We start from the raw sequence: 13,878 nt of genomic DNA on the forward strand, positions 1-13,878 counted from the left end.
CATTACAAGATCAACAGTTCTGCAGTTTCCACCTAGGAGTGGTCTGGTGCTTTCTTTGTTCCTTTCATTAGTGCAAGAGAGTCAGGGTCCTGCCTGCTCACCCCTACCCAATTCTGCTGGATAGAATCTGATATTGGTCAACAGCAAGCTGAATAAAACTCAGCAGTGTACTCAGGTGGCCAAGGCCAACAGCATCCCGGCTTGTATCAGAACTAGTACAGCCCGCAGGACCAGGGAGGTGATCATCCCCTCGTACATGGCTCTGGTGAGGCTGCACCTCAAATACTGTGTTCAGTTTTGGGCCCCTCACTAGAAGAAGGACATCGAGGTGCTGGAGTATGTCCAAAGAAGGGCAATGAAGCTGGTGAACGGTCTAGAGAACAAGTCGTATGAGGAGTGGCTGAGGGAGCTGGGGTTGTTTAGCCTGGAGAAGCAGAGGCTCATTGCTCTCTTACAACTACCTCAAAGGAAGCTGCCACATGTTGGGGGTTGGTCTCTTCTCCCAACGCTAGGACAAGAGGAAATAGTCTGAAGTTCCACCTGGGGAGGTTTAGGTTGGATATTAGGAAAAAATTCTTCACTGAAGGGGTTGTAAAGCATTGGAACAGGCTACCCAGGGATGTAGTTGAATCACCATCCCTGGAGGTATTTAAAAGACTCACAGATGTGTTTCTGAGGGCCATGGTTTAGTGGTAGACTTGTTACTGCTAGGTTAACTGTTGGCCTTGATGATCTTAGAGGTCTTTTCCAACCTAAATGATTCTATGATCAGGTCAATGGCTTATCAATTGGTAAATCTAAAATGGTATTTTAATTTGTTGACTAAGTTAATGTGAGCTTATGTACTGACATATACTAGCTTGCTTACCAATCTCCATTTTCACCTCAAGTCTCCCTGGTCTCAGCAGAGCTTCATCAATCAGGTCAGGTCTGTTGGTCATTCCTAAGTGCAAAATTAAAACCAAAATAAGCATTAGCTCAGCTAAGTTGGCCTCTAGCTCCTGAATATAGTCCATAAAGTCTCAGGAAAACAGACAGGACAGACATTTTGAGAAATATTGGAAAAAGCCATGCCATAAAGTAGAGTCAGGGCAATAGGGATCAAACCTGCCTGAGTCCTGGCACCACAACAACTCAAAAAAATAGCTAAAGAAGCCCCAGTCCTTCATATGTCAATATACCAGTGCATATTATTCCTTGCAAGTTTTCTTAATCAAACACTTGTTATTAAAAGTGAAATGAGAAAATTCTTTAAAACAGCAATATCAGCCAATTACATCTCCCTTTAAATATGCCACTGTTGCTTGTCAAATAGCAGTCATTCAGATGAGTCCAAACACATCCAATACCAGCAATAAGTTAGCTGACCTGCAGTGAGCAAAATAGCATTTTTCAACCTGACCCCATAATAAAAAAGACAGCACTATCATACCAATCACTAGGATGTTATTGAGTTGTTCTACTCCATCAATTTTAGACAGCAGCTGGTTTACAACAGTATCGTGGACTCCAGTGCTACCCGCCATGCTTCCTCTCTGCTTGCAGATTGCATCAATTTCATCAAAAATGATGATATGAACACCGCTGTTTGCTCCAAGCTATTGGAGAGAAAAACATGTCAGGAATGCCACATGTCACCATTGAAAGCAATCCAAACAAAACAGTAAATTCTCAACAAGATCAGCCAGAGAGATACAAAACACTGATATCTGCAAGTAGTGTTAGTATCACATGCTATGCATCAGACCCCTTTTCAGAATATCATCTTTCTGTCTTGTTGGTGGGCTTTGTCCTAACACAGGATTTCACCGCTGACAGTCCTAAGAGAAGCAGTGTTTCAATGGACAGGAGTAGAATAAACAAGAAATGCACAAGCCCAAATGCAGAAGACACAGCTCAAAGGGTAACAGTACTTGGTATCTGTGAAAGCCATCTGAAAGAGAAATGAAGAACAAAACACATCTGTGGAAGGATGAACCCGATGTTGGAAATAGCCCAGGTCACAATAAAGTTAGGAAATACACAGCTTGCCACGGTAACTGTGTTCTTAGTATTTTCAAGGAGTCCATTTGTTCAGTGCCAATCAGGAATAGAACTGCTTCTTCCCAGGTTCACTCAAAGGTGAAGCAGTTGCAGCTGGTAAAAGAACAGGATACTTTTTGTGACCATATTATGAAGCTTTTCCCCTTCAAACTCTACCTCTAAAACAGCTGTTGTTGATGGTGGAGACCATGTTAATACTGGGTAAATGTGCTGTCACTGGCAATCTGCCCCAGACACAAGTCATTACAATACCAACCTTTTTGAGACCTTTTTAATCTCACAACTTGTCATCAAGACCATCCCCTCCAGCCAATATGAAGTCTATTTTAACAGGTGTGCTATTGCAAAGGAAAAGAAGCTCACAGCTTTCAGTTATATTGCAACAACCAGAGAAAAGGAGATTGTTTACATCTGTATGTGTTCCCATGTAAAGCTCAGTTAGATTAATAAATCTTTTGCAGAAGAAAATTAAATAGTTTCAGAATCTGCAGCACTGTCTGACAAATAAAATTAAGGTATACAGTCTCCTTTGCTAACGTCTTCTGAAAAGACCTCACTATTTAATAGCAATTTACCTGAAAATACAGCTTCTTTACCATAAAATCTTAATCACAATTAAGCAACAGGAAAAATTAACTATAGCACAAAGGAAAAAAAAATTTTACACCTTCAAAGACTAGGATTTTCATAGCCAGCTCAAGTGATTGATAAAAAAACAAGTTTGGAAAAAAACTGAATCTTTGCCTCCAGTTCCACTTTCAAAGATCCATACTCTCTGGTTTTGAGACAATATTCTTATCCGTTAGTTTTCTGCTAAGAAAAATTAAGGGTGTATTGATTATAATTCTTATAATATTAAAATGTACACTTAATATTCTTATAATGTACGTACTCTATAATCCTGTAACCCAAAAACTTGAAGACATGAGAACTTATTTGAAATTTGTCCTAGTTTATGTGCCACCTGAACCTAGTAGCAAAACTCCAAATGGACTGTTTCAAAAAACAAACAAACAAACAAACCACCACAGAAGAAAAGCAAAAAATGGAGCAAAATGTTTATGATCCTATTTCTAAGCACTTTCTGAGCAGCTGACACATTGCATAATACAAAACATAGCAGGATGGGCCCTACTGTATTACCTTAAAATAACTCTGCATGAAAGTTAAACAAACTGTCCATCTTCAGCATAGCTAATAGGAAGACTAGCTACCTCTTCAGGTGCTAAGAATGGTTTTGGTTTTATTTTTCTTCCAACTGAAATCATATGAATCTGTAGAATACTAATATTCAGTGACTTGCAAGGAGTAACTACAATCACAAGTGAAGCAGTGACTCAATCTTTTAATGCAAGCAGCAATTTTCCGATTATAAACTTCCTTTCCAGTCATTCTTAAGGCACATTCATCCTGACCATGCTATTTATCTATGTTTGCATTACCCTTCTTTGTTCTTCTTCTGCATCAGCAAACAGCTTGCGGATGTTGGCCTCAGACTCGCCCACGTATTTATTGAGGATTTCTGGACCATTGACCACCTTTGGTTCTCTGGCATTCAGCATCTTGCCAATCTGTCTCGCCATAAGTGTTTTACCACAGCCTGGAGGTCCATACAACAGAATGCCTTTCACATGCTTGCAGCCTAGAACAAGAGGGAAGAAGTTTAGAAAGCAGGCTTACAAAGGAAAGAGCAATACAGTAAAGAGGGAACTGCTGCTTACAACACGGATGCTTTTACAGTGACCTTGCAGAGATGTGCATTAGCCTGAGCTCTGCATCACGCCTTTAGCAGTGAAATACAAACACAGAATTGACAGACTGGATCAAAGTCATTCCACCAATCCAGCAATGGCCAACAAAAAATAACCCAAAGCTCATAACAGCACAAATGCTCACCCTATATATTAAGCATGCTAAATTAAGAGCTAAGGACTGAGAGCCCGAATTATAACTTCTGGTCAGCAGTACGCTCAGTAAACAGGTGTCTGGTAAACAGGTGAATAACATACTTCTCAGTTCAACAAAACCCCAGAGTAGGTTCTAGGATGCTGATCATCCCCAGATAGTGAGGGGCTGCAGAAACCTTTTTTTTTTTTCAAAAAAAAAAAAAAAAAAAACAACAACATCACCCATATACCATGAACACCATGCAAAGACGCATTAACAATTTAGGACAAGCACACACTGCATCTGATTCATTTCTCTCTTCTCCTACAGGAGCACACAATGCATATGAGCAGCATTCCTTTACAGAAGAGATTCAGCTGTTTAATTTTCAGACATGTAAGGAAAATGAAGCATCAGATTATCAAAGTTACTCAACTGAAGCTGAGCTCTCAATGTTGATGTAAGTAAAGCAGATTAATCTGATTCATGAATCACAAAAACATGTGATATCATGTAATAATGCCTAACTTTTTACCCCTGCATTGGGCTTAAAAGAGTCTAGTTCTGGTTCCAGGCTGAAAAGGCTGCTAGGAACCATTAGAACCATCAGAGGCCAAAAAAAAGAACTTGACATGTAACTAGAAGACCTGAAAGACTCCAGTATTCTTACACTACTCTTACACTTGAATATTTTATGCTCTGCCTTATACTATGTTAAGAAAGGTCATGGTATCAACACGTCGGCTATGAAACTGGTTTTAGTCATTTAATGGGACTTCCAGCATTTAGACAAGATCTAGGCAGACAGAAAAAAACAAATGCATCAAAACAATTTTTTTTTTTTCTCCTGGAAGCAATCCAAAGGGACTAGTGTTGGAAAATCCTGAAACAGGAGAGCAATGATGATGTATAAGCACCATATTTTAAATACTGAGCACCAGACCCAGGGAAAGCCTCTAAGAAACAGAAAGCCACAGCTTTATAGCAAAGGCATCTAACTACAGAAACAGAACAGGAAAACAGAAGTTATCTAAAGAAATAAAGACACAGGAGCTATACATCACCCAAATTAAAAGGCATGTAGAAGACTGATTTAGTAGAAGAGCAAGTTTGGATGTTCTCTGGTCAGAGAGTGGTAAGGAAGTAGAAGAGAGATATATGTAACTTATTTTGTCTAGATCCTAGTATTTCCAATAGACCTCTATGTTTCTATTTTCTTATTATTTTTACCCAAAACTACAAGTAAATTTATTTTCAACTTTCAGGACGCAGTGGGTGTTTTAGTGATTTATTTCTTCCTACTCGATTCCAAGCACAGGAAGAAGTGTTAGGTCCTCACTGTCTTTCCCATGGGCGAAGAAGAGATAAAGGTGTGTGTGCAGAGAGTGAAACAGCCTGCATGGATACCTGATATTCTGGGATACTTCTGGATTCTTCATGGATACCTGGATATTCTGACCGCAGACCTCCCTCTCGTGTTTTAGATCCCTAGCCAGACACAGCACCAACACGCTGGCTGAGCCCTTCTCCAGAGTCATCCTCACCTGCTGGACCCACAGGACATCCCAAGGAAAAAGACCTGGAGGAAGCTGTATCCACTGTCACCTATGGCTGGAATCTAACCAGAGCAGCTTTCATCAGCAAGAAATCCCCACTTTGAACACAAGTGTTTAATTACAGGGCAAGGAATCCAGTAGCACCTTCTCCTTTGCTCTTGCTCCATCCAATTTCCACGCAAAAACCCTACACCTGTGTTCTGGACAACAAGTGAGGAATACAAGGTATCAGGATATTTGAAGACAAAAAACTATGTTTCCTTTCAAGAAGATCAGATTTATCTAAAACTTAGAAATCCTCAAGTAGTAATTGTTTGTGGAAAAAACATGTTTATTGGTGAAAACAGTTCCATACTGTAGACAACACTCATAAGACATTAATTTTTAGATTGCATTCTTGCCATTTGACTTTTTAAAGCATGTAAAACATGCAACAAGTGCCCTGCAGTGCTTAAGATACACATTAACAGCAAAAAAATAAAAAATAAAAAATGAAGCAAACTGATGGCCCAGAGCTCAGACTTAGGGGACCTGAGTGCAGTTTCTAGCATCATCAAAAACATAACGAGCTTGGGCCCATCAAGTTGTCACTCACACGGAACAGCTATTCCCTCCTGCTTTCCATCTCATCTTAATTACATGCTAAGTTCCCCCCTTGCTGCATACCTCACTAGCAAAGTCCTCACTGCTGCTCAGACCTCACGGCAACATCCTGCATTTAAAGAATGAGTGCTTTTCTCCTTCATTAACTTACCAATGCTCAAGCGTGATTTAATTGCATTAACTCCTGAATCTTAGAGTGATAAAGAATTAATTTCAATCTGAATAACTGCTCAACACAAAATGTTTTCTATTATCTGCATGCGCTGCTCACTCTTTCAGGTTGTTCATACATGAAAATAAAGCCCCAAGAGAACATCGCTACGAAGAGCTTCTGATCCCTACCAAAATCTCCAAAAGAGACCCTGCTGCACCAGATAAGCACAATAATAAAGCTAAAAGATTTCTGTGCTTCTCTGCAGAGAAAAAAAGCAGAAAAAAAAACAACAAGAGATCTGGTTAAGAAGAATTCAGTCAAATTTCAGGGAATCCTGAAGTCAAAAACTACAAACACCACATACTGTCAGTAAAGACCAATTTCACACAGGAATGAATGAGGCATAGATAAATTAAAAGCTATTCCTGTCAAATCAATGTCATGAAAGGTATTGTTAACGTGTTTTGTGGAGGAACATGATCACCTATGTAGCCAAATAGCACAAAGCAGGATTTTGATGATGAGTGAAGCTTTTAAAGGAAATCCCAAGCAAAGAAAGTCACTGGTGCTCAGAAAGCTCCGATGTGCTCAAAGAGGAGAGGCCATCAAAAGGCTACCGACAAGTCGGGGCACATGCACACAAACAGCCCTGGGAGCACCCTTACTCAAGGTAGAAAAATTGTACTGTACAATCTCATTTTTGTCTAGTATAGCTTCAAAGAACAAAAACACTGCTACAGAGAACAGACTGCTCTGAATTTTTTTCTAGTTCTCCCACAGTTAAGAAACTCTCTCCTAGAAAGAGGTACAACCTCCGAGAAGCGTCTCTTCTACATCTTTGTTTTTACTTTCTTCTTCTAAGAAAGAACTTCTTGTAGAGCCCAAATATTCTCTTTGTCTGCATGAACTAATACAGTCTTAGCAAAGGGCTCTAGCTGGATGACTCTGGGGAAACCAGACAGCCTTTGGACAAGTTTGCTTGGAAAGCCTCCTTGGATATTCCCTCTTATTCCAACTTACTTATCCTGAGGAAGTGTCAACTCTTACTTGATAAGTTAAAATATTTTAAAAATGAGCTGCTGAAAGGACAGAAGCTGTTGCAGGAACAATAAAGAAAGAAGGCTTCTCAAAGTTAGGCCACAGCTTCAGCAGCCACTTAAATCCTCGGGCTGTGCTTGGTCATTAGCCACTCATCCCACCTGAGCAAAAAGAGCAGCCCTGGCACCCAGCAAGATCCCAGGGACAATGTGAGAGTTACCTGACAAAGACAAGCCCAGCCCGTGTTGGTCCCTCCACGCTCACTTTTTAGCAAGTAACACCACACATGGGTGATTCCCCACATCGGAACGTGGACGATATCACTAACCATCTGCCTAAGGCTTGGTTCACACCGGGCACATGCTGCTGGGGGCCTCTGAGAGCTGGATCTTGCTCAGGTGGAAGAGCGTTCCTGAAACCAAAGTAATTAGTTCCTCTTCAAATGAAATTGCCACAAGCTACTCCAGTAGAGATGCTCCTGTATAGCTACGTTCACCTGGCTAAAATTAAAGCTTTAAACACAAGCAGGACTTTATTAAAATAGACAGGTGATGACAAACTACAAATGTTACGTCTCAAATCACAGTGGGATCCTATGCCCCACACAGGAATTTTGATTATCTCCACTCTGCTGATCTCACCAATGCAGCCAAATGTCAATACTATTATGAGTATCTTATAAACACAAATTATTAGCAGTGCAGACGTCTCTAACTCATTAAGCTTACCATTCGGACTTAAAATCAAAGGTCATTCCTGTAATGGGATACTTAATTATGCAATTGAATGTCATAAGGTTAGAGGCTGAATAAACAGGTTAAGGGGAACTAAACTGTACCAATATGAGATGTCTTCCACAGAAAATATAAGGGAAAAATCATAAAAACTGGTAAGAGCATTACCTAGAGAAATTAAACACTATTTTGAACCAGAACGTCATTTACCCAGAGACAGGATGAAGTATATTTGTTCGACTCTCACTACTCACTCTTTTGAAAGATCAGAAGAAATGTTTAAGTATAACAGGGATTTTCTACCTGGGACTGTAATTCCCCTTTTAATTAAAATCAAAGCATTCTGGTGTGATTGTATCATTCAGATGCACCTATCAGAAACCTACATCGACAGCAAAGTACTGATCCTGAATGCATCAGGGAGAGATGCTTATCTTTGTACATTAATCTTCAGGCAGGTTAGAGTAAGATCATGGTCCCCAGACTTCACCTGCCACATGGACAAGATTTTCCAACTCTTGGGTGGAATTTCCCCCTCCTCTCAACCTGTAAGCCCAGCATTATTTCAGCCTACATCATTGCCTACAGTTAATCTTCCTGTAGGATTTACGTGCTACTGACAAGCAGCAAGACTGAAGCAACTTGTTTCTGCTTTCATTTCAAAGACGGGACAGGCAAGGGGCTACACCTGAAATAGAAGCTTCTATTTTAAGTGGACTCTCAATAGCCAGTTGCTTGACGTAACAAATCATTTGCCACTGTAAAGAGAGGACAACAAAGCCAGTAAGTTCTTCCTAGATCTTTGAAAGGAGCCCCTCACCTTTCTCATCATGTCTTGCTTGGCTGTGAGAAGTTTAATACGTACATGTATAAGGAGGCAATAACTAGATTTACAACAACGGCAGGTCATTTATCAATTTCTGATGGAATGTGATAAAAAAAAGAAAATAAATCAGCTTTAGAGAAGCTTCCAACGGAATGCCTTTGGCTACACAAACAAAATCATGAAAAAGGGGTTTTGATAAGAATATGTACAAAACAAACCCATCTTAAAAAGAAGTCATATCTGCAACCAAAAAAAATAAAAGCAAATGCCTCAGCCTCTCTGGGGAGTTGCAAAAACGATGTCAATTGAAGACAAAGATTATGCAGAGTCCTTGGATAGATTGCTGAACACAACAGCTAATGTTTACAGTCAGATCCCACCTGGATGTTAATAGCCATAAATCTCATCGGCATTTTCTCTTTTTGGAAAAAAGCTGGATCATTTCTGTCTACTTAAAGTCGACATGAAGGAATTTGCAAATACCTTTTGGAATACTTGCCCACAGAGCACCTCCAAGTAAACAAGTAGCAACGTAACAGGGTCACTGGGATGTCCCAAGGCCCGGTTTTCCAGCCAGAACAAAACTGCACTTGCCAAGCTGCAGTGACACATGCTAAGGGACACCCCAACTGCAGCCATACAAAATAACTGCAATAGTCCTTACAGCTCAGTGTCTGGGGATGACCATGGCCATCAATACAAAATAGCATAAATTCTTTGTGGCAGTTTCAGTGAAGCATCCCCTTCCCTTTGTTCCAAGCCTGCCATCTGTGAGCCTCATTTCACATTTCCAAATCCCTGGGTTGGAAGAGCAAACACCCACTGGTCTCTTTGCAAGGCTGAAGATCTTCAGACCAACTGATTCCATGTTTATGAGCTTTTCTGAGCCCATTATCACAGAATCACAAAATCACAGAATGGTTTGTATCGGAAGGGACCTTAGAGCTCATCCAGTTCCAAGTCCCGACCATGGGCAGGACCCCTCCCACCAGCCCAGGCTGTCCCCAGCCCCATCCAGCCTGGCCTTGGGCATCTCCAGGGATGGGGCACCCACAGCTCCTCGGGGCAGCCTGGGCCAGGGCCTCACCACCCTCAGAGGGAAGAATTCCTTCCTTATATCTAATCTAAATCTACCCTTTTTTAGTTTAAAGCCATTATTCCTTGTTTTATCACCACACTCCCTGACAAGTTGTCCCTCCCCAGCTTTCCTGCAGCCCCCTTCAGGCCCCGGCAGGCCCCTGTGAGCTCTCCCCGGGGCCTTCCCTTCCCCAGGCCGAACCCCCCCAGCTCTCAGCCCGGCCCCACAGCGGAGCCGCCCCAGCCTCCGAGCATCCTCACAGCCTCCCCCGGACCCTCTCCAACAGCTCCGTGTCCTGCTGGTGCTGGGGGCCCAGAGCTGAACGCAGGGCTCCAGGGGGGGTCTCACGAGAGCAGAGCAGAGGGGCACAATCCCCTCCCTCGCCCTGCTGCCCACGCTGCTTTTGGTGCAGCCCAGGGTACGGGTGGCTTTCTGGGCTGAGAGCGCACATTTCTGGCTTATGTTGAGCTTCTCATCCACCAGCACGCCCAGGCCCTGCTCTGCAGGCCTGCTCTCAATCCGTTCTCCACCCAGCCTGTGGCTGTACTTGGGATTGCCCCAGCCCAGATGCAGGACCCCGAGATGCAAAGGCATCCCGATGCCCTGGCTCCAGCATTTTTCCAGTTCTACTGCATCCATTCTGAGACCCAGACAAGAACTGCATCCAGCAATTCAAAATGTGAACAAATTACGGATTTATACTGTGACAATTATATTGTTGTGGATTTTTTTTAAATTGATCTTAATAATTCCTGAATTCAGCTAGGATTTGATTGAGGGTTCTAGGATTAGAGGGTTCTACTGAGCTTAGAGCAATTATTTTTGGAGCTCCACTAACCAGATTCAGCCACTATGGGAGCACTTCATCATATAATCACACCAGGAGGTGAACACGCATCGAGGTGCTGGCCCAACTCCCAAATGAGACGAAAAGCCAACAACAGACAGTGCTCAGTTCAAACTGCAAGACACTTTCTACTTGAGTGCCGACTTCATGTCGCGTGGCAGCCAACACTAGTATCAGTGACAGTCCGGCAAGGTCTAAGCACCGAATAGGCAGGGAACCGGAGCGCGCCCACAGGAGCACTTGATACTCACAGGTTATACCTGGACAAGGACTTCACCCAGGAGCACTCTGAGCAAGTGAAATCATCTCAAAGTCGCTGAGAACTTGTACAGCATGGATGAGATGCTGGGGGGGGGGGGGGGGGGGGAAGTAAATGTCATCCTTAATGCTACAAAGGGAAAGAAGAGCTGGGAGAAGAAAAGGCGCCGTGGGGCTGGACTAAACAATTTTGAGAGATCCCTTCCAACTTTGAATATTTTCTGATTTTGTTGTATAGACCTATCACTACCTTAATTCCTGGAGAATTCTGGCATGATGTCCTTCTAAGTAGGTAGAAGAAAACAAGGATACGAGCAATAGCCAAAAAGGAATTTATTAGATCAGTCTAAAGACAACTTCCCTCTAGTAAAGCGTATGAAGTCACACGCGGAGGGTTTGAGGGGGAAATAAAAGAGCAAAATGAGGGGAGATCTAGACCTTTATAAAGCTATAAGAAGGTCTTACACATCCTCATAAGCTTGTATGAAAGACACTGTCTGAATGAAGTTAAAGGTAGATGAAAAGTGGATGAAAAAAACCAAAACAACAACTTTGAAGCACAAAGAGAAAGGATCCCTCCTGGATTTACTACTATACAATGTTTTTATTACACTGAAAGGTGGGATTAATTTTTTTTTTCCTCTTTTTAAATGTAACTCAATGCACAAGTTTCTACATTTGGGTAGGAATAATGACCTGCATGTTGCAAAACGAAACAAGTCATCATTCTGAGGATTATACATAAGAACGTACACCAAGGCACAGAGAAAACCTGCCAATCCACCCAGAATTCATGAGCACCTCTGACAGTTACTGAGCCCTGCTTGGGTCATCACGCTGCCAAGCAGTGAAGAATGACCCAGGGAAGAGAAATATCAACGATCAGTGACCTAGAGATTGTGACTATGAGAAAGGGTTTCAAAATCTAGGTGCTAGCCTTCAGAATACTGAAGAGAAACACAGGCAAGTATGTAAAAGTCCCCTCCAAAAACCTAACAAAAATATTTCATATCTACCATATATAATAAACAGCTGCAAGGCTGAGTATAAGCAATTGGAAAGTTTTGACAGTGAGGATACTCTAAGTAGTGGAATAGGCTACATTAGGAAGTTCGGGTATTTTTACCACCACAGTGACAGGTTAGACATGTCTGACTGTGATTTTTCGTAACAAATATCCTATTTTAAAAATAGACTGGATGAGATCCTTCCCAATGCTATTTTTCTCTTATAGCATCTGAGTACTTCAAGAACATTAGTGCACTAATTTTAAAGATACCTTAAAAGACACATCTCCAAGTCACAGTGCTTCATTAATACCTTACTTTACCATATTGAGCTGTACTTCACACGGAGCACTGAGACTGACTGATCCTAAGGAGTCAGAGCACAAGCTGGTTACCAGGAAATAGAAATCACCTCTGAAAAGTCTGATTGAACCTACTTATTGGTGGTAACAGGAGAGCACAGAGAATTTGGGTTCCATTTCAATTTCTCATCAAGAATGCGATCTGTAACACCAAACATTTCTGTACCTGTTACTAAACTGTAACAACCTGCGCAGCTGAAATCTACTTTTTCAATGGCCACTGGAACAACTAATGTGCCATGTAAGTCATAAAAACCACTCCCCTGCTAAAACTCAAGACTATGTTTCTAATACATGGAGACACTGGAGCGTTCTTTAGAAAGGAAAACAGAGTTCAGCACTGGCATTTTCTTTCAGGTCTGAGAAAACTTTGATATTCAGTGCCTGGAGATATACATTTCAAAAATTTTATCTAAATGGCTGAAGTTGAAGGAAGGAAAAAAAAAGTCTGTTCCAGTTTAAAAAAGACAAGAATGATTACAACATGTATTCAGCAATATAATAGTTATCAAATAAAAAGGAGGAGCTCTAGCTTGAATGAGAGGATGCTTTTAATAGCAATAAAAGAAAAACCGAAATCAGTCTTAAGGCAACTAAATGGGGATCAATCAATTGTAAGGCTGCTGTTCACAACGCAGTTGCGTGGCTTTACTTTGAGTTAAACATCATAGAGAACCAGAAAGGGCTTGAGAAACAGGGGCAGTTCCCCACAGATACTGCTTTTTAGGGCTGTCCTTTTCCCCTCTCCTACCAGTATACTGTTTTGACTTGAATAACTTTGTTATCCTTTGTGCAGTTACACATAAGCACAACAGAAAGCCCTTCAAGATGGGTGAAGTGAGCACACAAGTAATTCATACATTGTTACCTTTGTTGCAAAGACTTCTATCTTACCTCTATCAGCCCCCTGCAAATATTAGTTTCCTGCCTTAAAAGCATCACCCCTACAATAGTGAAGCCTCGAGGATAGCACTGAAAAGGAGCATCCCTTTTGTTTGAAGGTACTTTCTCAGTTCTCATCCAGGTAAGAATTTATTTCCATTTGGCAGTCACAAGATTATTAAGAGCCTAGTACTAGGTATAAAGATAACTACACCAACTATGTTCGTAATACTAAAGAATCTCCAGCAAAACGACTGTAGCCTTAAAAAAGCACTCAGCTTAAACTGATGGAAGTCCCACTGTGCTGATGAGAGGCCTTACCCCTCCTGCTGCCACCCGTGTGGCTGTGTCCCAGCAAGCCAACCAGGGAACCGACTGCTAACTGCTCACACACACACGCTTTTTTTCTTGCTTTCAAATGTATTAGCTCTTTACAGAGGCATACAAGCCCGCCACAGCAGAGGTGATGGATATGAACATGGGAAAGGCGTGGGTAGCGAAAAGCAAATTGCCCCTTTCCAGGGCAGCAGGGAGCTATGGAAATGTTTAATGACCAGCTGAGGTTGATCTTGGATTCCTTTGCTTGGATAAACCAGAGATTGT

At 41.7% G+C, this 13,878-nt stretch overlaps 1 protein-coding gene across 4 annotated transcripts in view; it reads right to left on the reverse strand.

Moving 5' to 3' along the window:
- Positions 1-13,878, reverse strand: part of NSF (N-ethylmaleimide sensitive factor, vesicle fusing ATPase) — a 78,204-nt gene that overhangs the window by 29,161 nt on the left and 35,165 nt on the right. For all 4 annotated transcript variants that reach the window (XM_080565076.1, XM_080565078.1, XM_080565075.1 and 1 more), the window contains 3 exons: positions 3,486-3,685; positions 1,433-1,598; positions 869-943 (listed from right to left, as the gene is read on the reverse strand). In XM_080565076.1, coding sequence (XP_080421202.1) covers positions 869-943; positions 1,433-1,598; positions 3,486-3,685 — 441 coding nt within the window. The remainder of the gene's footprint in view (positions 1-868; positions 944-1,432; positions 1,599-3,485; positions 3,686-13,878) is intronic.

This window comes from Anser brachyrhynchus, assembly GCF_964034855.1.
Source record: "Anser brachyrhynchus genome assembly, chromosome: 22".
Classification (NCBI taxonomy): domain Eukaryota; kingdom Metazoa; phylum Chordata; class Aves; order Anseriformes; family Anatidae; genus Anser; species Anser brachyrhynchus.